The 25527-nt window shown below is 36.7% G+C and overlaps 2 protein-coding genes and 1 long non-coding RNA gene across 16 annotated transcripts in view; 2 read left to right on the forward strand and 1 right to left on the reverse strand.

The window, feature by feature from the left end:
- Window positions 1–25527, reverse strand: part of tmem19 (transmembrane protein 19) — a 1055620-nt gene that overhangs the window by 639098 nt on the left and 390995 nt on the right. The gene's annotated exons all lie outside the window — the stretch shown is intronic.
- Window positions 1–25527, forward strand: part of slc2a13a (solute carrier family 2 member 13a) — a 171827-nt gene that overhangs the window by 104636 nt on the left and 41664 nt on the right. For all 13 annotated transcript variants that reach the window (XR_012402525.1, XR_012402523.1, XR_012402524.1 and 10 more), the window contains one exon: window positions 303–411. Coding sequence is in view for 4 of the 13 variants with exons in the window: in XM_073948393.1 (XP_073804494.1) it covers window positions 303–411 (109 nt within the window). In the remaining 9 variants the exon portion in view is untranslated. The remainder of the gene's footprint in view (window positions 1–302; window positions 412–25527) is intronic.
- LOC141381869 (uncharacterized) lies at window positions 12273–25264 on the forward strand. Its single transcript, XR_012402740.1, has 5 exons — window positions 12273–15212; window positions 15282–16942; window positions 17036–20239; window positions 20273–22002; window positions 23789–25264. It is a non-coding gene; the product is annotated as an uncharacterized lncRNA (long non-coding RNA).

Here is a 25527-nt window from a genome sequence, read left to right on the forward strand (position 1 = left end):
TAAATCAAATCAAATAGTTTGAAAACGTTGACACACATTTCCGAGTATCTTTACATTCGCCATTTGCTCGTTTCCTCTTTATTGGATATATTTTGAAGCATAGAAAGCCTTATTTTTTGATCCGCAAATGGAACCTCATCCTACGCTCTTGACTCCTCCGTAGCTCTCAGATCTCATTTAATCGATTAAGCATAAATAGGGATTTAACAGGGGAGCTGAGGTATTTCTTAATAAGACATCTGAGTCACTCTTTCCATTGATGCGCGGATGACGTAGATATGTGTTTACATGTGTTTGTGCAGAGGGCCCGGTGATCTGGCGCATGCTGACCTTCCCTCCGGCTCGCCGTGCTCTTATTGTGGGCTGTGGACTGCAGATGTTCCAGCAGCTCTCTGGCATCAACACCGTCATGTAAGCCTCGCTTCACTTCTCAGGTGCCTCCTGATCAATAGGCTTAAATCGATAGGGCTCGACTGCTCTACTATTTATAGACTGTTAAGACACAATATATATTTCATTCTTTAGGGCATGTTGTGCAGTTTTTCTAGGGTAAGACACTGGTAACATCGCCAATTGAATGCCAGTTAAGGCTTTTCTAACCCTAAGTATTTATCAACTCTACATAGGAAAGGGTTCGGGATCACTTTATTTGCTTACACTTTGTTTTAAGCTGACATAGTTGCATTCATTAAACTACTGAGTGATATTACCTAATTACATTTACATACAATGTGCCTAGGATGTGGGTTACAGGCCCTGTAGCCGGCCTGGTGAAAGGGGTGGACTTTTTTTTACAGTTATACGCCTCAGTTTCCTATCTTATACGCCTCTATGAGATTTAAATACTGCATTTTAGTGACTTTTTTTTGCTGTTTGCACTTTTTGATGGACTAAAAATATTTCAAATATATTTAAAAATATTATTGTTAAATTACAGAAATTCAACAGAGGTTGAATTACAGAAACTTACCAGAAATTTCAATTGAAGTTTATGTCTGTAATTTATTGTCCGTTTTTTTACAGTAAATTTCTGTAATTAAATATCTGTTATTATACAGTAAATTTCTCTAAAATCCGTTATTTATTTTACAGTAAATTTCTGTCATTTAATAAACGTTATTTTACAGTAAATTTCTCTAATTTAATATCTGTTATTTTACTGTCAATTTCTCTAATTTAAAATCCATTATTTTACGGTAAATTTATTAATTAAATGTCCATTATTTTACAGTAAATTTCTCTAATTTAATATCATTTATTTTACGGTAAATTTCTGTAATTTAATATCTGTTATTATACAGTAAATTTCTCTAATTTAATATCCGTTATTTTACAGTAAATTTCTGTAATTTAATATCCGTTATTTTACAGTAAATTTCTCAAATTTAATATCTGGTATTTTACTGCCAATTACTCTAATTTAATATCCATTATTTTACGGTAAATTTATTAATTTAATGTCCATTATTTTACAGTAAATTTCTCTAATTTAATGGCCATTATTTTACAGTAAATTTCTGTAAATTCATATCTGCTATTTTACAGTTTCTATAATTTAATGTCCGTTATTATACAGTAAATTTCTGTAAATTTAATGTCCATTATTTGAGTACATTTCTGTAATTTACTGTCCGTTATTTTACAGTAAACTTCTGTAATTATTATCCATTATTTTACAGTAAATTTCTGTAATTTAACATCCGTTATTTTACAGTAAATTTCTCTAATTTAATATCTGTTATTTTACTCTCAATTTCTCTAATTTAATACCCTTTATTTTACGGTAAATTTCTGTAATTTCATATCTGCTATTTTACAGTAAGTTTCTATAATTTAATGTCAAATTTTTTGAGTAAATTTCTGTAAATTTAATATCCATTATTTGAGTAAATTTCTGTAAATTTAATGTTCATTATTTGAGTAAATTTCTATAATTCAATATCCGTTATTTTACAGTAAATTTTTGTAATTTAATGTCCGTTTTTTTACTGTAAATTTCTGTAATTTAATATCCGTGTTTTTACTTTAAATTTCTGTAATTCAATATCTGCTATTTTACAGTACATTTATTTAATTTAACGTTCATTATTTTACAGTAAATTTTTGTAATTTAATGTCAGTTTTTTTACTTTAAATTTCTGTAATTTAATATCTGCTATTTTACAGTAAATTTCTGTAATTTAACGTTCATTATTTTACAGTAAATTTTTGTAATTTAATATCTGCTATTTTACGGTACATTTTTTAAAATTTTACGTTCGTTATTTTACAGTAAATTTCTGTAATTTAATATCTGCTATTTTACGGTACATTTTTTAAATTTAACGTTTGTTATTTTACAGTAAATTTCTGTAATTTAATATCCGTTATTTTACTGTAAATTTCTATAATTTAATATCCGTTTTTTTACTGTAAATTTCTGTAATTTAATATCTGCTATTTTACAGTACATTTATTTAATTTAACGTTTGTTATTTTACAGTAAATTTCTGTAATTTAATATCCGTTATTTTACTGTAAATTTCTATAATTAAATATCCGTTTTTTTACTGTAAATTTCTGTAATTTAATATCTGCTATTTTACAGTACATTTATTTAATTTAACGTTCGTTATTTTACAGTAAATTTCTGTAATTTAATATACGTTTTTTTACTGTAAATTTCTGTAATTTAATATCTGTTATTTTACAGTAAATTTCTGTAATTTAATATCTGCTATTTTACAGTACATTTATTTGATTTAACGTTCGTTATTTTACAGTAAATTTCTGTAATTTAATGTCTGTTATTTTACTGCACAATTTCTGCAATGTACATTATTAAAAAAATAATACTCAGTACACAAATTTTCTTTACGCAGGAGCCCAAACTGATTCAAAATGCACTAGTTGTTTATTCACATTAGCTGAACGTAAATAGCAACCCCACTGAAGTGTGTTTTCCACTTCGTGCTCTCTCGTCTTCCCTTCTCCTTATGCGCTCAACTATTTTTCCGAGCGTCATAAACAATCTGGGAGTGTGTGCTGTTGCTAGGCGACCGCTCATGGCAGAACGACAAGTGTTTATGGAAGGGAGAGAGAAAAGCGTGTGTTTACGGATCCTCAGCTGTCATTCTGGAGGATGACAGGTCATGACAGATGGACCCCAAAACGACACTCTCCATCAATCAAACACCTTCATTCCCGTCCTTCTGTCGCTGTACATTAGTCTCTCCAGAACAGGTTGAGACAGGCAATATTGCGGTTGGAATTGGCAGGTACACTCTCGTATACACACCGATGAAGCAGTGTATGTACCGCAGGTCAATATGGTAACAACATTAACTAATGATTATCGCCGTACTTTTGCAGGTGGTTGATTATGTTACGAATTGTTTTAATTATGCAAACGACGAGTTGATTTCATTAAATATTTACTCATTTGAATACATTTCTAGCACCAAAACATGAACACCGGGTGAGTTCATGAACAGAAAAATATTTTCTATACAGTTATTATATACACTCGGCGGCCACTTTATTAGGTACACCTTACTAGTATTGGGTTGGACCACCTTTTGCCGTCAGAACTGCCTTAATCCTTCGTGGTGTAGATTAAACAAGGTACTGGAAATATTTGTCAGAGATTTTGCTCCATATTGACATGATAGCATCACACAGTTGCTGCAGATTTGTCGGCGGCACATCCATGATGCCAATCTCCCGTTCCACCACATCCCCAAGGTTTGGAACTGGAACCAGTCTGGCCATTCTCAAAATGTTGCAGATTGAAATAATATCCCTTACTTCTTTATTTTAAAGAAAATACAATACTGATATGAATATAACGGTGTCATGGCAGTCTTATAAACAAACCCTTCCACCAAAAAAAACACATATTTAAAAAAAAAAAAACAGGAGCAAACTAATAAATCCCACAAGAGAAACACTTAAACAGTGTATTTTGCATGTTTTCTTTACATCAGACAGATTCAAGCATTTAAATAAAAGGCAAAAAGCCTCAAAACTGACAGGTATATGAAAAAGCAGTGTGCTTGCCTGATGCGCTGTTCGGTATTTACCCACAGTCCCCCTGCTCTTCAATCGTTTGCAGGCTGTCAGATGTCAATCCCTTGCACATAGGCCGTCTTGTTGTGGGAAGTGTTGTCTGTCAAGCTTAACCTCTGCGAGAAGCTTTTGTCAATACCGCTCATGGAGCAAATGTCTTGGGGGGCCGTGTGCCGATTTTATGCCAGTCGGAAATATTGATTCGGCTCAGACGAAGCCAACAGCGCTTTGAATGACTAGCAATGGATGATTTTTGCCTTGATAACACTGTGGTTACAGCAGAAGATGACACTGTTTTCACTTTTTTAATGTCCCACAATATGTGGCATGTTATTATTTTCAAATTTTTGACCAAAGCAGTAGGATGGCCTGAAATATGAGTTGGAAAAAAAAAGGTAATGGCTACACTGTAAAAAAAACAAACTAATTTTACAGAAAATATCCTTAAATTTTTTACAGTAATTTTTTGTCATTTCACATTATATTCAAAACTTAGTAAAATGACAAGCAATCTCTCTAAATTAACCGTTTGACTTTCATTTTAGGTACTTTATTATTAAAGACAAATGACTGACATTTGTGTTTTTTATACAGGGAAATTACAGTATTATTTATACAGTATTTCTTCTGTTATTTTAAATTATATGCAAAAGTTCGTAAAAATTACAAAAATTATCTTTAAATTAACAGCTTGACTGTTATTTTATGTACTATATAAGTAATGACAAATTACAGCAATTTGTCTGTTTTATACAAAAAAATTGACGTATTATTTACAGTGTTTTTTTCATGTTTTTTAAGCACATTTAAAATTACGTAAAATTAAAGTAATAAATTGTAATTACTTGCTCTGTGAAAAAAATTTAAGAAAATCGTTAAAAAAAAGGTCAAATGACTGGCAGCTACGGCTGTAAACAAAAACCATTAAATTAAGGTAAAATGTCTTTGTTGAAATAAAGTGCAAAAAATAATAAATCCGCAGATATTTTCATTCAAATGTTTACAGAGAAACACTGTTATTTTACAGACTTTTCCTAGATTATTACCATCAAATCAATAAAGTAACACACTAAGAGCGCTCACATGCACCTGTTCTGGATTCTGCTGATTGCACACACACAGTCGGAGGATCGTTATGAACTGATTACATGCACTTTAAAAGCAGCACAGACGCACACACCAATTGCTTAGTCTTGTTATACTGTTAATGTGAACATTATGACGCAGTTATTTTACTGTTAATTGTTTACGTTGTTTGCTGCCGGGACTGACCATTTGCCTGTTATTTGACCATGACTCTGGATTCCTTGCAAAATGTTACATCTGTTTGCCCCTGTGTTGACTGTTGCTCGCCTTTGGATCTGCACTCATTTGTCAGCGTCCCCTTCACGTTACAGTTCCATTTCATTTAAGATCTGCAACTGAATCATTCCATATAACTTAAACCTCCACATGTTTTACATAAACACTATTCAATAAACTTTAACAACTGTAATTTTAAAGTTGTGAGAATTTTAATCAGTTGTATCTCGTTTGTTGTTTTTTTCCAAAAACTTTTGATCCAAAATAAAACTGTTAAATTACGATCATGAGCATGTCTTGGCATTTAATTAAAGGTGTTTAATCGTAATGATTTAGGGAAAATTCTTTTAAATAACATTGTTTTCTCTTGAACTTTTAGTGCAGTCAGTTTATTGATGGTGTTTGATCATAATAATCTAGGAGAGTCTGTATAATAACAGTGTTTCTTTGTAAAACTCTTAGTGTATACCTTTATTGAACGGATTTGATGGTAATAATCTAGGCAAACCCTGTAAAATAACAGTGTTTTTCTGTAATCATTTGAATGAAAATATCTGTAGATTTATTATTTTTTGCACTTTATTTCAACAAAGACATTTTACCGTAATTTTGTGGTTTTTGTTTGGCAGCCGTAGCTGACAGTCATTTGGACTTTTTTTTTTACAATTTTTTTTCGTACAGTGTATCGGAGATAGAAAGCGCTGCACTTTACACCTATTATTTTCAATCTACTACACTCTAAAAAAATTCTGGGTTCTCATAACCTAATGTTGGTTCAAATATCAAGAAACCCAACACTGGGTTAATTTTTCAGGAACATTTAAATCACAAATGTAATGTGCATTTATTTAGCTTGTTTTATCCTATATTCAGCGATTGGTGGAGTGGAGAGACAGTGATACAGCCAATTCTGTGGATGGGGATGATTAGTGGGCGATGATGGGCCAATGGAGGGAATTTGGCTGGGACACCGGGGTTACACCCCTACTCTTTACGAGAAGTGCCATGTCGGGACCTCGGTTTAATGTCACATCCGAAAGACGGCGCTTATTGACAGTATAGTGTCCCCTTCGCTATACTGGAGCATTAGGACTGGCCCCTGCTGGCCTCACTAGCACCACTTACAACAGCAACCTAGCTTTCCCTTGTGGTCTACCATACAGCTGTTGACCAGGCTCAGCCCTGCTTAGCTTCACTGAGTGACCGGTCTTGGGGCCAATGGTTGGGCTTGTATATATTTGGTTAACAACAACCCAGAACATTTTATAGTGCATTCAAATGGTATTTTTCTGTCAAATAATGTGTGGACAGTATATTTCTATGTGGTATTCTTGTTCCTGCTGCTTGCAATAGGACTACTGTGCTGTTATGGCAACGCTGGTAACACTAAACCACAAAATAAGTGTACATTTTTGGAAACTGAGATCGTATCACATTTAAATCTGAATAAATACGCATTCCATTGGTCGGATTGGACACTATTTGGCCAAGATAAGTCTATTGAAACATCTACAAAGAAATAAAATCGCCTTTAAAGTTGTCAAAATGAAGTGTTCAGCAATGCTTATTACTAATCACAGCAGCAAGTCTACTTTAAAATGGCTGAAGAACAGCTAAATGGAGAGTTTGGAGTGGCCTGGTCAAAGTCCTGACCTGAATCCAATTGAGATGGATGACCTTTAAAAGACAGTTCATGGTCGAAAACCCTCCAATGTGGCTTAATTACAACAATTCTGCAAAGATGAGTGGGTCAAAAATCACCCACAGCGCTGTAAAACTATCCCAAGTTACCGAAAACACTTGATAACAGTTGTTGCTGCTAAGGGTGGCCCAACCAGTTATTAGATTTAGGGGGCAAACACTTTTGGCCGTGTAGTTTTTTATTTTGTTTTCCCTCAAATTACACTTTTTAACCCAATGGTTGGGCTTGTCATGGCAATGCTGCTAACAATGGACCACAAAACCAGTGGTAAGTGGGCATTTTTGGAAATTTCAGATCACATCACATTAAATCCTATTAAATATGCATCCCATGGGTAGGATTGGACACTATTTGGCCAAGATAAGACTATTTGAACCTTTACAAAGAAAAAAAAAAACACCTTTAAAATTGTCAAAATTAAGTGTTTAGCAATGCATATTGTTAATGGCTGAAGAACAACTAAATGGAGACTTTGAAGTGGCCTGGTCAAAGTCCTGACCTGAATCCAATTGAGACGGATGACCTTTAAAAGGCAGTTCCTGCTCGAAAACCCTCCAATATGGCTTAATTACAACAATTCTGCAAAGATGAGTGGGCCAAACAACATCCACATCACATTAAATCTGATTAAATATCATTTCATTGGTATGATTGGACACTATTTGGTCAAGATGAGACTATTTGAACATCTACAAACAAAAAAAGGCCTTTTAAGTTGTCAAAATGAAGTGTTTAGCAATGCATATTGCTAATTACACCAGTAAGCCCACATTAAAATGGCTGAAGAACAACTAAATGAAGACTTTGGAGTGGCCTAGGTAAAATCCTGACACTTTTTTACTCAATGGTTGGGCTTGTCATGGCAATGTAAGTGGTTATTTTTGGAAATTGAGATCACACCACGTTAAATCTGATTAAATATAATTCCATTGGTAGGATTGGACACTATTTGGCCAAGATAAGACGATTTGAACATCAACAAACAAACAAAAATCGCAATGCATATTAATAATGGTTGAGAACAACTAAATGGAGACTTTGAAGTGGCCTGGTCAAAGTCCTGACCTGAATCCAATTGAGACGGATGACCTTTAAAAGGCAATTTACTGCTCGAAAACCCTCCAATATGGCTTAATTACAACAATTCTGCAAAGATGAGTGGGCCAAACAACATCCACATCACATTAAATCTGATTAAATATCATTTCATTGGTATGATTGGACACTATTTGGTCAAGATGAGACTATTTGAACATCTACAAACAAAAAAAGGCCTTTAAAGTTGTCAAAATGAAGTGTTTAGCAATGCATATTGCTAATTACACCAGTAAGCCCACATTAAAATGGCTGAAGAACAACTAAATGAAGACTTTGGAGTGGCCTAGGTAAAATCCTGACACTTTTTTACTCAATGGTTGGGCTTGTCATGGCAATGTAAGTGGTTATTTTTGGAAATTGAGATCACACCACGTTAAATCTGATTAAATATAATTCCATTGGTAGGATTGGACACTATTTGGCCAAGATAAGACGATTTGAACATCAACAAACAAACAAAAATCGCAATGCATATTAATAATGGTTGAGAACAACTAAATGGAGACTTTGAAGTGGCCTGGTCAAAGTCCTGACCTGAATCCAATTGAGACGGATGACCTTTAAAAGGCAATTTACTGCTCGAAAACCCTCCAATATGGCTTAATTACAACAATTCTGCAAAGATGAGTGGGCCAAACAACATCCACAGCACATTAAATCTGATTAAATATCATTCCATTGGTATGATTGGACACTATTTGGACAAGATAAGACTATTTGAACATCTACAAACAACAAAAAAGGCCTTTTAAGTTGTCAAAATGAAGTGTTTAGCAATGTATATTGCTAATTACACCAGTAAGCCCACATTAAAATGGCTGAAGAACAACTAAATGAAGACTTTGGAGTGGCCTAGGTAAAATCATGACACTTTTTTACTCAATCGTTGGGCTTGTCATGGCAATGTAAGTGGTTATTTTTGGAAATTGAGATCACTTCATTAAATCTGATTAAATATCATTTCATTGGTAGGATTGGACACTATTTGGCCAAGATAAGACTATTTGAACATCAACAAACAAACAAAAATCACAATGCATATTAATAATGGTTGAGAACAACTAAATGGAGACTTTGAAGTGGCCTGGTCAAAGTCCTGACCTGAATCCAATTGAGATGGATGACCTTTAAAAGGCAGTTCAAGCTCGAAAACCCTCCAATGTTTCGTAATTACACCAATTCTGCAAAGATGAGTGGGCCAAACATCATCCACAGCACATTAAATCTGATTAAATATCATTCCATTGGTATGATTGGACACTATTTAGTCAAGATAAGACTATGTGAACATCTACAAACAAACAAAAAAGGCCTTTAAAGTTGTCAAAATTAAGTGTTTAGCAATGTATATTGCTAATCACACCAGCAAGCCCACATTAAAATGGCTGAAGAACAACTAAATGAAGACTTTGGAGTGGCCTAGGTAAAATCCTGACACTTTTTTACTCAATGGTTGGGCTTGTCTTGGCAATGTAAGTGGTTGTTTTTGGAAATTGAGATCACACCACATTAAATCTAATTAAATATAATTCCATTGGTAGGATTGGACACTATTTGGCCAAGATAAGACTATTTGAACATCAACAAACAAACAAAAATCACAATGCATATTAATAATGGTTGAGAACAACTAAATGGAGACTTTGAAGTGGCCTGGTCAAAGTCCTGACCTGAATCCAATTGAGATGGATGACCTTTAAAAGGCAGTTCAAGCTCGAAAACCCTCCAATGTTTCGTAATTACACCAATTCTGCAAAGATGAGTGGGCCAAACATCATCCACAGCACATTAAATCTGATTAAATATCATTCCATTGGTATGATTGGACACTATTTGGACAAGATAAGACTATTTGAACATCTACAAACAACAAAAAAGGCCTTTTAAGTTGTCAAAATGAAGTGTTTAGCAATGCATATTGCTAATTACACCAGCAAGCCCACATTAAAATGGCTGAAGAACAACTAAATGGTGACTTTGGAGTGGCCTAGTCAAAGTCCTGACCTGAATCCAATTGAGATGGATGACCTTTAAAAATCAGTTAATACTTGAAAACCCACCAGTGTGGCTTAATTACAACAATTCTGAAAGATGAGTGAGCCCAAAATCTGTAAAAGATGCAACAGTTGTTGCTGCTAAGGGTGGCCAACCAGTTATTAGGTTTAGGGGGGCAAACACTTTTGGCTATGTAATTTTTTATTTAGTTAATAATAAAAAAAACCCTCATTTCAAAACTGCTTGATGGATATACCTATGTTATCTTTGACTAATATTTAAATTAATTTGATGATCCGAAACAATAAAGTGTGACGAGCATGCAAAGAAATAAGAAATTAGTGAGGGGGCAAAGACTTTTTCACACCACTCTATGTTTGAAAGGGTGTCTATAAACACATCATTTCACTGAAACAACCGACCATTTGTTTAACACAAAGGACGGCATCTTGGCAAGGATAATGCACGAGCAGAAAGACAATAGACGTGTTATATCTGTGATAAGCAGCCCCTCCTGACGGACAAGACCCCTGTGTAGGCTGAATGTGGCCATGCTGCTGGTGTAATTAGCTTGTGCTAATGCTTCCCTCCAAATCAGACCCTGAACGAGCCAGCCTTTTCTCTCTGAAGCCATTATTCACATGCCTTAATTGCTAATTAATGTGTTATTTAGTATAAATCATCGGCGTTATGCGCTAGCATTGAAGTGCTAGCATTAAAATAAGTCTCGGAGGCTTCAGTATTGCTTGATTTTTGTTATTGTGCGCTTGCACGTGCAACTGAATCTCATCCATGCCTGTGTAAAAGTGATTAAATTAATGGCTCTTGCAGATCCGGAATCTGTGTTTTTTTAATAAAGACGGATGTTCATTAGAGCAGCTAGCGGTCATTAGCATTATTCTGATCAGTTCGAGCGATGCTTTGTTGGGCTGTTTTTGCTGGTGTTGGCATGCGAGGGCTTGTTCTTTTGGGTTGCTGACAGCGCTGGCATTGCTCGGTTTTAGTTGATCCAAATGGAGATGGGGATGATTCACGGTTACCAGGCTCGGACCTCCTATAGTCTGTTCACTGACCAGCTGACGCACATTGCAAAGAAACGTGCTTAGAACTTTTGTGAAAAAATGACTAGCGCTGATCTGGGGTGTTCATCGCTAAAACAGACATTAGCTAGGCCTCCATCCGAAGATGCGAATTAGAAACTGGAATATTGCACAAAATATTTGCGAATAAAGCACCGTTTACATTCAATGAGTCAAAACGCTGATTTGGAAAGGATTCGTTTTCCGAACGTTACAATTATTTTCAGCTGACGTTTGTCATTTTATTTATGGATTCGGACGAGAATAACATTTTTGTGTTAATTATGGAGGTAGGATTGTCTGTGTTTTACATGTTAGCATAGTACAAGACCACATGTTCAGGATGCGTTTAACTAAGCGCTATCTCACGCCAATTCGTAACTTTTTGATTTAGTGGCTAATTCGTATGAATTTGTACGATGTCATTCGTAGATTTTAATTGGTGCCATGCTTCCTTTTAAAAATCGTACATTTTCATACGACTAAACTAGTAAAACAGTTATGTTTCCTTGTGAGTATAATTATGGGGGCTTGCGAACATACTGTTTTACTACATAAACGTATTCTTCTTCCGTATTCTGAGACTAATTTCTATATGCATCTCCTCCTAAACCGTTCAAGCTACAAAAACCAAACTAACTCCAAACCTCCTAACTGGTCTGACTCATGTTGCTATGTCTTTTCCAACTGATCCGACTTGCGGTTTCCTGAAAACTGACCCGGAAATTTCTAAAAAGTCCCCTTGACTTAACATTGGACCAAACTTTGTGACTGATAACTTTGCGCCAGACTGTGATAGAGATTTAACGTTGAGCTCATTTAACTCCTTATAACTTATAACCTTATAACCTGCCAATCACTGATGAACTTTCAACTTACTAGCCACACCCTAGCAACCACTTTTGGCACCCTAGAAACTGTCCTATAGACTTCCATTGTAAAAAAAACTGCCATTGACTTTACATTGGACATACTAACAACATACCAATTTTTACTAGCAATGCATACTAGAAACACACTGATATACCAACGAAATCTCACGGCAATTCGTAACATTTTGATTTAGTGGCTAATTTGCATGAATTCGTATGATCTAATTCATACAATTTAGAACGATTTGCTCATCACCCAATGACAGTTAGGGTTAGGGGTGGGGTTAGGTGCCACGCCTACTTTTTAAAATCGTACATTTTTGTACGACTGAACTCGTACAAATTCGTACAAATTAGCCACTAAGCTGACAAAACCTAAAATACTTCCTCGTGAGATCAGACTGAATATACCAATCCATACTAACAATATACCAATCCATACTAGCAACATGCTAATTCATGCTAAAATAATGCTAACATGCTAGTTTATACTAGAAACATTCTAGCAACGTGCTAATTCATACTAGAACCATGCTAATTTATGTTAGCAACCGCCTAGCAACACACCTTAGCAACTTTTTTTTTTCTAGTTGAAAATCTGCAATTTCTTAACTATTGGCTCTTCTAATAATTAATAATAACAATTGGCTCTTCTTATAATTAATAATCTTCTTATTATTAATAATACATTTTTATTTCTTCTCAGGGAAGCAAACATATCTACATCAATTACTGGTATGTAGAAAGCAGAAAACGGATACCGGTATGCTAGAGATTGTACGGTATTTGAAGAAATTGACAAAAACACACACACAAAAATAAACATTCGCATTAAAACGGTATTGGATTTACATTTAGTCATTTAGCAGACGCTTTTATCCAAAGCGACTTACAAATGAGGACAAGGAAGCAACTTACACAACTATTTACGTTTTACTAGGAACTATTATTAGTCATTTAGGCCGGACATTATACATATATGCAACACAGACTCGTTGTGAAAACGTACCCCAGTATACATTTCTGGAGAGCGCGAATTATGTTGCCAGAGCTACATACGGCTGCATTTCATCTTTAAAATGAAAGATACGGGGCGTTATGATGCTGTCGATGGCTTCTGTTTCTTCTTGAGCTACCGGCTAACCGCTTACCTCCGTGTAGACGGCTTTTCCGCTGTTACCAGTTTGCCCAGTTGCTCGCCGCGTATGTCAGCGGACTTGAGACGCAGAGAGTAGTTGACCATGACGACGGGATTTGAATCCGGTGAAAAAACAGTTCCAGAAAGCAGGTAAAACAAAAGCCAAAAAATAAAAATAAACAAGTGAATAACAGAGAGAGATTGTGACAAGATCTGAAAACGTGGTCAAAATCAGGCGGGAGCTTTTCTTTTTCTGGATTGCTTTCGAAAACGCTATCAGTTCAATCAGTCGACATCAGCCTCTGGTGGATTTACGTGAGAACAGCAGGCGCGAATGGACTTGCAAGAGAAATTTAAGATCTCAAACAATGCACACATCGCCCTCTGGTGGCTTCGCGAAAACAAAAGCTGAAAAAAATGTATCTCCTGGGACGTATTTGGCGCTCTCCAGAAATATGATCAGGGGTACATATCAATAATGAGCCCATATATGCCCTATAATTTGTAGGATCTTCAAGCCATTTTCCCCCATCATGCAGCATTTTAGAAGCCTGTCTCTGTGAAAATCTCATACCTCGGTCAGATGATTGACTGTGTTGTGTCTGCCTTGTTTGTTTGATGTGTGTAGCTCGGTGTGTGTGTGTGTGTTTATAATACCGTATACCACCTGAGCACAAAACAATCTTCATTGCTTTCATTAGTGAAATAGGTTAGTCCCCATGGGAGTATTTCTCTATCTCTCTCTCTTAGTGTCTCCCTCTGTTTTTTTTCCTCCTCACACACACATTTCTCAGTGCCGAGTGCAAGCCCACAATGCACTCACAGCTCTCAGCCTGTTCTCCATCACGTCCCTTCACTCCCGTTGGATCACGTTTATCATGAAGATTGATGGCGGTCTGAGATTCAACCAAACGCAAGCAATCTGTCGCTCCGTGAGTCAGTCCGTATGCAAAAGCTCATTCATATGCAGGCTGGTATTTTGGAACACAAAAAAAGTAATAAAGCCAACCCCAAAATTAAAATACGAAGATGGAAATATTATATTTTAAGAATACACACGTCTTGTCCAGAGATTGATCAATATGATTTTGGATTCCAGATGAATCAATGTTGAATGTATAATGACATACAATATTTACTCTATGGTTTCAACCGAAATTGGGGACAAACAATACGTTAAATACGTTTAATTTATAATAATTTAACGTTGAATAGGTTGCAATAGTTGGTGTTAATTAATGTATTTACTACAGTATTAAATGCATTTATAACAGCAATGGTCGCTAATATTTGTATCACCGCAGATTGTGAACACTTGACAATATCACCTCGGCTCAAGGGGTGGGTATATGTAGATTGACAGGTGATCATCAACCGCTTTCTCAAAGCATGACAACACATTGCTGCAGCTCTGATTTAAGTTTTATTTATGGGGACAATTAAAAGACACTGCGGTGTTTGGGTGTTCTGTGTTTGTCTGATATAATTAGTTCCCCTTACCCCTCGGTTTGTGCGTTTCCGTGAAGGGGTAGCGGTGTCCCAATTCTCTTTAGCTTGAAGGCGTCGGGCTAAAGGGAAGGGCTAGATACCCCTTTGAACAGAGATTTTTCAGGACCACACTTGAAACCAAGGGGTAATAAATGTTCCCGGAATACACCAGCCACAACGACAGCATAGCTTCACCCGGAAGTAAGGAGATCCACTAGTTAGTATTTTTTGTGTTGGCTTAAGAAAGCCAACATACTGTTATACTACTCTGTCCTTGAAAACAAACGTATCTCCTCCTAGGCCGTTCATGCCACAAGGCCTAAATGTGGTCAAAATGTGCCTTCTACATTCAAGATTGTTGCTATATCTCCTCATGCCTATAAGACTTATTGTTTTTTTTTTATAAAAAATTTTAAATATTAAATTTTTATAATCCGAGCATATAAAAAAATTATACAAGCCCCAAATTTGGCCAAAAGCTGTATTTAGATGTGTAAAATTTTGTTGCTCTATCTTTAAGGTTTATCAGACTTACAGTTTTCCAATAAATAATTTTTAAGCATTATTTTTCTCATAATATGGCAAGCCATTTTTAACTTAAACTCCATATTTTTTACTGATATGGCAAGCCAATTTTGCATGTATCACCTTTACACTTATTAAGCATTGTATTTTCAAAAAAATACGGCAAGCCATTTTTACATAATGTTCATTGCCTTAGTCCCTTTATTAATCAGGGGTCGCCACAACGGAATGAACCGCCAACTTATCCAGCATTTTACACAGCGAATGCCCTTCCAGCCGCAACCCAACACCAGGAACACATAATGTTCAAGTCCAGTTTTTGACACTCATAAAGACTGTCATAGAAACATCGGGGTTGATTAAGATCACTCATATTGCCAAGAAGCTTTGATGTATCATCACTAACCTGTCAAATGTCCCCATAGCAATAAAACAGTATAACCTAGCAACCATTTAAAAATGGCAATATCTCTACATCAGGAAATCGTAGGGACCTGGGCATTGGCTTGTTTGACTCATGCTAGCAATTGGGACTTCCTGTGTACATGCATGGTAACAATGGTAATGGAAGCCAAGTGCTAATAACGATTAGCTACATGCTATGAATGATTATCTAAGTGCAATAACATATGCTAGAAATGCCTACTAAGTATTAGCATTTGATCAAACATGTACACGAGCATTGCCATTTAGCAACTGCTTAGCAACCACCTAACAATGCCATAAACGTTTGACTTTCTCAAGCCAACATCAAAGTTTATCAATGAACTTTAGGTTCTAGTTTGTCATTACTATGCATTTTTACAACAAACAAACACGTGTTTTAACAAATTCATGACCGCGTTCTTGTTTTAACGTCATGCTACTGAAAAAAAAAACGCTAAATTCTGCGATCTATAATCCCTAGTAATAACTCCTGTACAGCAGACCCACAACATTGTCACTCGATGACACTCGAATACCCTGTCAGAAAAGTCTAGTGTCTGGGAATGCGCTGTTTACAGTGTCTGCTATTATGTTAATGTTGTTTTTGGTGTGTTTACATAATGAATATATAGTTATATGATCTTATTGCCACATTAGATCGTTATGATAACATGATATATGTCTTCAGTGATTTCCTGAAGATAAATACCCAAAAACGAACACAACTGGAATCACTCCAGCAGTCGCCATCGTCTGATCTCATATGTAGCAAGAGATCGCGAGGACATATGATGACGTGTGCAGGTGCTGGGGTGCTGTCCTAATTCTTAGTGGTACATTTTAAAGCCCTTCCCCTTCACACTCGGTTTTAAGGGCCAAGAGGAAGGGGAAGGGGTACAAAAATAAAATTAGGATTGGGCCTAAGTCTACCAAAATGTGTTCAGTCCATTAAAGATATGTAGCTGCTCGGTCAATTCCTGTCACGTGACTCATTGTGAAGATGTTTTTAACTGCGTGCGCCTGGAAGGCGTGAGCGCATCACGCTGCCTCCATTGGAAATAACAAAGTTAGCAGTACTGGCAATATTTTTATGACTTCATTTGTGATCTCCAGCTGTTGATCTTCTTGCACAGACACGCTGGATTCACCTGATTTATTAACAAATGGGTTGTGGATCCATTCCTTTGGCAGTTTGTGGGTCCTTCACTGGGCCTTTTCCCCTTAGCAAAGAAACTTTTGAAGAAGATATCTCTTTCATACTTATTTTGCTGCTCATGGGTTAAAGTTTGGTTCTCAAGTGACCGAGATCAGGGTGTCCACGGGGTCTAAAAAAAGCATTAAAAGTTGATAAATCAATGTGGAGAAATTTAAGGCCCTTAAAAAGTTTCTTAAATGCCATTTTGCAAGGTTTTCAATTTGATTTAGTTTTTGATTATGCAGCGTATGCTAAAGTTTTCCTGAATTAAATCTGCGAATATCAGGATGCTGTGTAGTGTATGACATCAATAAAATCCTGCTAGATTTGAGATCATGCTGGTTTGTTTACTGCAGTAACCAAGGAAACACAGTTATTTTTGAATCTGTAAAGGCGCCAACCTGCTGAATTAGCTAGATTAAATCCATTTTTGTCCATTATTATATTTTAGTTTAGGATTAGTTTCTTACATATTTAGTAAATATACTGTAAGTTAAATCTTGCCAGTGATTCCCGTTGACACCTAAAGTCTTTATGAGGTCTTAAAATGTATGTAAGAGTCTTAAACAAGGTCTTAAAAGGTATTGAATTTCACTCTCTGACTGCTGTCTATACTCCAAGAGATATCCAAGAGAATACGGTCATTTTTCAAAATAAAAGATCGTTCAGACTCAGATAATAAATAAATCAGAAATAATTAATGATTTCCTCTGTGGCCTGGTAACAATTGATCCACAGACCAGTACCAGTCTCGGAGGTTGGGGACCACTGTACTACAGTGTTCATTCATTTTAATTACCGTTAATGAAAAAAAGGTTGTCCACCGTTTATTCATGTTAACTAATGATAGCAAGTGTCAATGTGGACAATAGTACGAAGACTTTATATTACTCTTTTCGAATCTCAACACGTCAAAAGAACTCCGTGAATAACTGAAAGCATAGCCTACAAGATCATCCATTTTGGTGTCCGGCTGCAGCGTAAGCCAAAAAATTCTCCCCCCCTCCATGTAAACAAATGACTGTAAAATCGAATTACACGTCCAAAGATAGTCCCGTCATTAGCGGCATAGATGGTTTCCGCCATTTTAGGCGTTTTATGTGGAATTTTGATACCGCGTCTCCCAATCAGCACGATCACTTCTGTGCGGAATCCAAATGGGATCTAAATGACACCATTAAGGATGACAAACCTGCTCTAGCTTAGACATTTGGCTTTGCTTTTTTTCTAGTGGAAGTAGAAATGTGCTGTCCATCTTTCTGTTTAGGACATTTGCTCACACATTTGATCATTTGTGTTGCTCATATTAACAAATGTATTGGTTTTCAAAAAAAGGTAACACTTTATTTTAAGTCACAATTCATGCTAATAACTTTTGGCTTATCACCTGCCTATTATTAAAATGTTTACTGTATATTAGTAGCTATAAAGTATGATCTTATTCTGTACCCCTAACCCTACCCAACACCTTAACCCAACTACTACCTTACTAACTATTAATAAGCAGCTGATTAGCAGTTTATTGAGCTAATAGTCTTAGTTAATACTATCAATTATGACTTAAAGTGTTGGCAAATAGTGTTAGCAAACAAGTCTTAAGGTGGGAAACGGTATGTTGTCACATTTTGCGCTTTAAAATGCGCCACACATTCTCTATTGGAGACAGGTAGAGACTGCAGGCAGGCCAATCTACCCATATCTTCTTCCTCTACAGTTAGGACTTTATAATTTAAAGCGTCGACAAAACGGCACAATTAGGATCAAAGCCTAAACGGAGCAGTTTAAGGGAAAAATTATTTGTGGGGCATTTTGCAACACGGGCTCATTCTGAAAACGTAGTCCTGTGGACGTTCCTGGAGAGCGCGAATTATGTAGCCGGAGGTACGTATGGCTGCGTTTATGTTTTTTAAGCTAACACTGCGGGGCGGTATGACGCCGTTTTTTCGCGCTTACCAGCTGACCGCTTACCTCCGTGTGGAGGGCTTTCCCGCCACAACTAGGTTGTCCCGTTAGCTCATTGTGTACGTCGGCGGACTTGAGACGCAGAAAGGAGTTGACCATGACAACGACAGAGTTCGAGTCCGGGTATGAGCGGTTCCAGAAATCAGGTAAGACAAAAACAGAATCCAAAAAATAAAATGAGTGAATAACAGGTAATGTGGTAAAATTCGAAAACGTTTTAAATCAGACGAGGGCTTTTCTTTTTCTGGACGGCTTTTGTAAATCGTCGGTTGGGTTTAGGGAAGTAAGTGGGTGGGCGGGTCAATCGATAAAATTAGTTGGGTTTAGGTAAGGAGGATTGTGGATCAGTCGATTGGATTGGTCGGCTGGCCAGTTTATCATTCAGTTAGTCAATCATTCAGTCGGTCGACAGCGGCCTCTGTTTGGTTTACGCGAGAACAGCGGGTGCGAACGGCACTGCGAGAGACATCAGAGATATGAAAAAGTGCACACAGTGGCTTCTTGCGGATTCACGAAAACAAAAATTGCAAAAATGCATATATCTCCCGGGACGTATTTCGCGATCTCCAGAAACGTCCACGGGTTTACGTTTTCAGAATGAGCCTGGGTTGGCATTTTGAGTTAAAACTTTTAACACAATCTCACGGCAATTCATAACATTTGAATTCAGTGGTTTATTTGTATGAATTCGTACGGTCCCATTCGTACAATTTAGCATGATTTTTCATCCCCCAATGATGGATGGGTTTAGGTGTGGGTTTGGCTGACACGCCTCCTTTTTAAAATCGTATATTGTTGTACGACTCAACTTGTGTGAATTTGTACAAATTAAGGCCGGCTTTATTTATTTATTGTATAATCCTGAACGATTGTAGCATATCAGACTGCACAAACAGCTTCAGTGAGATCTCAGCTGTCATGAAGTCAAACTGACCGACAATGTAGACGCGCCAAACATGGAAGAAAACGCCCCAGAGTTTGAGGTCATCTACCCGAGACACTTTTACTATACCGATTTTAGCCTCTGAAATGGTCTCAACAATCCGCTTGTTAAGTGGTGACGTGTTTGTGACGTATGTAATACTGTTTCCGGGTCCAAGCCGCCATTCATTTGAGTGGAGAAATCATTCGTTTATGATCACGTTTTATTCCTATCACACATTAAAGTTAATTTTACATAAAGTCATAGTGTACACAACAATCTCGGGGCTTGCTGCATAACAAATACCAAAAATTTAACAATTTATTAAAAATGAATGACTTTCTGGCCATCGTATATTAGGCATGGACATATATATTGCGATCGTGATTTTCGAAAGCATTAAATCGCTTTGTAAATGTTTATTTTTACCATTTCATGAGTCTCCCCATTCAATTAAATAGAGCGCTTGGACCCAGAAGCCTCTTAGCGTGACGTCACACTTAACAAGCGGATAAAACCAGGAAGAAATAAACAGTTTTGACATTTCCCCGCGGCCGTTTGAATTGTCACATAGATTGCATCATCAAATTCGGAGCGCCGATTGGTTCTTGGATTGATGCTCATCGCAGCTGTTGTCACACTGCAGGAAAGTAAAAACTTCTGACACGATCAAAGATCACCGATTTTAGCCTAGAATTTCAGGAATCTTTTAGGATTTATTAAATTTGTCTCAGATGACAAAATAGTAACCAAACTGACAAAACGTAAAAAAAAATTACGTTTCCTCATGAAATCAGGCTAAAAACTTCACTTACACACTCTAGGCACATGAGAGATTTATGTTACTTGTAAAAAGGGGCACAGTAGTTCCCCTTTAAAACGTAATATGTTAATTAGGTTAACTATTGGCTAATTCGATTGTTCTATTGTTGTTTTACTCGCTGGGCTAATAATGTTGACATACTATTTGACTAATTTAAAGTAAAATAACATGGACTTTCCACAGAAGACAGAGCACATACTCTGAAAAATGGCCTTGCTCTTTTAAATCTATTTTGACTTATTAAACTAATTACATTTTCACCTGAGGGCTAAAAAGTTTGCCTTTAACTATATATTTGAAGTCAGAAATATTCGCCCCCTTTGAATTTGTTTTTCTTATTTAAATATTTCTCAAATGATGTTGAACAGATTCAGGAAATGTTCACAGTATGTCTGATAATATTTTTTCTTCTGGAGAAAGTCTTATTTGTTTTATTTCGGCTAGAATAAAAGCAGTTTTTAATTTTTTAAACTCCATTTTAAGGTCAATATTATTAGCCCTGTTAAGCTTTCCGATAGTCTACAGAACAAACCATCGTTATACAATAACTTGCCTAATTACCCTAACCTGCCTAGTTAACCTAATTAACCTAGTTAAACCTTTAAATGTCACTTTAAGCTGTATAGAAGTGTCTTGAAGAATATCTAGTCTAATATTATTTACTGTCATCATGACAAAGAGAAAATAAATCAGTTATTAGAGATGAGTTATTAAAACTATTATGATTAGAAATGTGTTAATAATGATTCTGGGGGCTAATAATTCTGACTTTAACTGTATATTAATTTATGTATATTATGTAACAGTGCATATGGCGTATAAAATATATGAAGTGCATATGAATATAACCAGAACCCATTTACACAGCACCTTTTGAAACTAAAAAGGAGACCCTTTGTCCTTTAAGAGTGAATAGTCAAAGTCAGTCTGCTTTTTACGCTCGAGTCAGTCTGCATTTTTACAGGAATAACCCCTGAACCGCAGTAAATGTCAAGGGAAGTCGCGTCCAAAACTCCAGGCAGTTTTATCCCAGACATTAGCAGCTTCAGATGCTGGTTTTGATTTATTTTTGAGCAGGGACCTTGCTTTCAAGTGTATCTCAAGGTCGATTTCAAGAGCCTATGTTAATGGACTGAAACATTTTGTGTTGGCCTTGGACTTAAACTCAACCCTCTTCAGATCTCTTGACTTTGACGAAACATGTTCAGGCCTTGGCCTGGATTTGGATTTAAATGAGCTGGCCTTGTCTACAACACTTGTCTGCACTTCTTTTGGAAAGCATTTAGACAACAGCAAAACCAGCCTGATGTCACGAGGAAACGTAAGTGTTTTACGTTTTGTCAGTTTAGTGGCTAATTCGTACGAATTCATACGTACGATGAGTTCATGAGTTCAGTCGTATGAAAATGTACGATTTTAAAAAGAGGCGTGGCCCCTAACCCCACCCCTAAACCTAACCGTCATTGGGTGATGAGCAAATCATACTAAATTGTACGTCAATCATGTGGTCAATCATGAGCACGTGCACCTCTCGAAGTTAGTTGTATATTAAACTTCAACTAAAACCTAAAGTTCGTTGACTAACTTTGATGTTGGCTTGAGAAAGCCAACGTGACCACGCTAGGACTGGGAATGTCATATAAGTAAAACATTTTTGACTTTTGTAAAAATGGCTTGCCATTTCAATAAAAAAACTGACTCTTTGAAAAAACGGTTTGCCATATTAGTAAAAAAAAATTTACCCTTTGTAAAGATGGCTTGCCATATCAGTACAAAACGGACTCTCTATATAAAGGGCTTGCCACATCAGTAAAAAATTTACTTTTTATAAGAATGGCTTGCCATATCAGTAAAAAACAGACTCTTTATACAAATGCCTTGCCATATCGGTAAAAAAAAGTACTCTGTAAAAATGGCTTGTCAAATCAGTAAAAATTTTACCTTTTTGTAAAAATGGCTTGGCATTTCAGTAAATAAAACAGACTCTTTGTAAAAATGGTTTGCCATATTAATAAAAAAAATGGACTCTTTATAAAAATGGCTTGTCAAATCAGTAAAAAAAAAAAAATTCTAAAAATGGCTTGACATATTAATAAAAAACGGTCTCTATGTAAAAAATTCTTGCCACATCAGTAAAACACAGGCTCTTTGTAAAATGGCTTGCTATATCTGTAAAAACAGACTCTGTAAAAATGGCTTGCCATATTAGTAAAAAATTTGACTATAAAAATGGCTTGGCATTTCAGTGAATAAAACGGACTCTTTGTAAAAATGGCTTGCCATATCAGTAAAAAACAGACTCTTTATACAAATGCCTTGCCATATCAGTAAAAAACAGACTCTTTATACAAATGCCTTGCCATATCAGTAAAAAAAAGTACTCTGTAAAAATGGCTTGTCAAATCAGTTAAAATTTTTACCTTTTTGTAAAAATGGCTTGCCATATCAGTAAAAAAATGGACTCTTTGTAAAAATGGTTTGCCACATCAGTAAAAAACGGACTATAAAAGTGGCTTGCCATATCGGTAAAATATATGGAGTTTAATTCATGGAGTTTATGGCTTGCCTTATTTTAAGAAAAAATAAATGCTTGAAAATTATTCATCGGAAAACTAAAAGTCTGATAAATCTGAAAAGATATATTGGCAAAATCTAATGCAGAACACGGCTTTTGGCTTAATTTGGAGATTGAACAATTGTTTTACATGCCCGGATTATTAAAATGTAATATTTTTTTAAAAAATGTATTCAAAAACAAAAAGTCTGATTGGCATGAGGAGATATAGCAACAATCTTGAATGCAAAAGGGCACATTTTGACCAAATTTGGCCCTTGTGGGTTGAACGGCCTAGGAGGAGATACGCTTGGTTTCGAGGATATAGTATAACAGTGTGTTGGCTTTCTCAAGCCAACATAATTATAAATAAACCACACTTGATGAGCTGTTGTCCGGTATCGGCAAGAGGACTTCCCCTCGGGACACCAACAACAGGCAGTACACCATAACCACGCCCCTACAAGAGCAAGCTCCTGATTGGTTTCCTAGACATGACTGTCCGCTGAATTTCAGATTTTCCAACTCGAGCAGATCGCGTAATTCGTACATTAAGGGTGTCAAACGATTAATCGGTGTCTGGTGTAAACGCACCAATAGTGTCCTCACGACCACACTGTGCTCTGACTTGCGTAAATCTTTAAGCTGCGGTCACACTAGACTTCCATTCATACGTACACGAATGCGTCAGACTGAAAACGTAAGCTTGTGCGACAAGTTTTCGCAGTTTGAAACTGCATCACATGATTGCGTGAGACCAATCGAGGATCAAAACTTGACCTCTCTGAACAGAAGTTTAAAATATGGACCAATCGCTCGCTTTTTAAAATGTCTAATTATCTTGTTTAATCCCGCCCCTTTTGGCAGCACCATACGACAGAATTTCGCATGCTCAAACTCCTCTGACTGAAGTTCAGTCACCTGAAACTGCATCTTGTGTACGCGAGAACACCATAGACTCGTGAGAGTAATTTGAGATCTGAAAAAGCGTACACAGCAGCCTCTTGACGGATTCACAAAAAACAACAACTGCAAAAAAACGTAGCTCCTGGGACGCATTTGGCGCTCTCCAGAAATGTATACAGGGGTACGTTTACAGAATAATCCTGGGTTGTTGATAGCTTCAGCCATAATATTTTTAGCCACGCCCCACTTACTGTTCTGTGCTATCAGGTTATGATGCACAAAAAAGCCCCGCCCCCTACTCAATATTCAGTTTCAGTTGGAAGTTCATTAAACTAACGTATCGAGCTAAAAGTCTCAGCAGCTTCTCTTTCATGCAGACTTTAAGCTGGGCTGACACCAGCTTTCTAGTGATGTGTGATTAAACACACTTCTAATTAATCACACACACACACACACAACAGCTTGTCATTGTGGCATTCTGGGAAATCACGACCCAGTGTTGTGGAGGTTTCAGTCATTATAATGCTGCCTCCAAGGCCTTTGTGTGTGTGCGTGAGAAAGACAAATGGCTGTTGAACTCGCACTTTTCTGTCGGCGCTGTGTGTTTTAAGACCTTTGAGCAAGCCTCATAACTTAAATGTCAGCGTGAGGTGTGTGTGTGTACCTTAGGATAGAGTGAATGAGACCGTCTGCTGACCAGCGGGAGCCCCTTACGAGGGAACATTGTGTGTTTGAGATTGTCTGGTATATCTGGCACCTGCGGATGCATCCGTATTTATGGAGAGTAGAGGGTTTTAAAACCAGTGAAGACGACTACTAAAGATGATCTATATGATGTGATGGATATGATTTGTGCAAAGACTATACCCAGCTAGCAAAGTTCATGTGGCTTAAATCCGGCCCACACCGGACACTTACATCCGGCCTGCATACCGCATGGAATGATGGCACTTGTTTGCCAGATCTGGGCCACGATTAAGCAATAGCAACATCACATATCGTCCAGAGTTCAGCCAAATGAACCAGAACGGACCCTATTCTGGGCCACATTTTCTTTCATTCTGGCCCAGATCCGGCCCACACCAGACACTGACATCTGGACCACATACTGAATGGAATGATGGCTCTAGGGTGGTCCGCTCCTGTTTGTCAGATCTGGGCCACAAATAAGCTAAAGCAATACCACAGATTAGCCAGAATTCAATCAAATGAACCAGAACTGAGCCCATTTGCCATATCTCCTCTGGGCCACTATAGGCTGACGACTGCATTAGCCAGAGTTTACTGTGCCAAATATTTGCCAAAAGTGGCCCACATTTGTTTTAGCATAACCGGGCCACATTTGGCATATCTTTTCTGGCCCACTATTGGCTCAAATTCACATTAGCCATAGCTTACTGTGTCGAATATTTGCCAAAAGTGGCCCACATACGTTTTAAGATTTCTTCATGTAAACGACACACCCACAATAAACCATCAAGATCCTGGCTTGA

This window comes from Danio rerio, chromosome 4 (assembly GCF_049306965.1).
Source record: "Danio rerio strain Tuebingen ecotype United States chromosome 4, GRCz12tu, whole genome shotgun sequence".
Classification (NCBI taxonomy): Eukaryota; Metazoa; Chordata; class Actinopteri; order Cypriniformes; family Danionidae; genus Danio; species Danio rerio.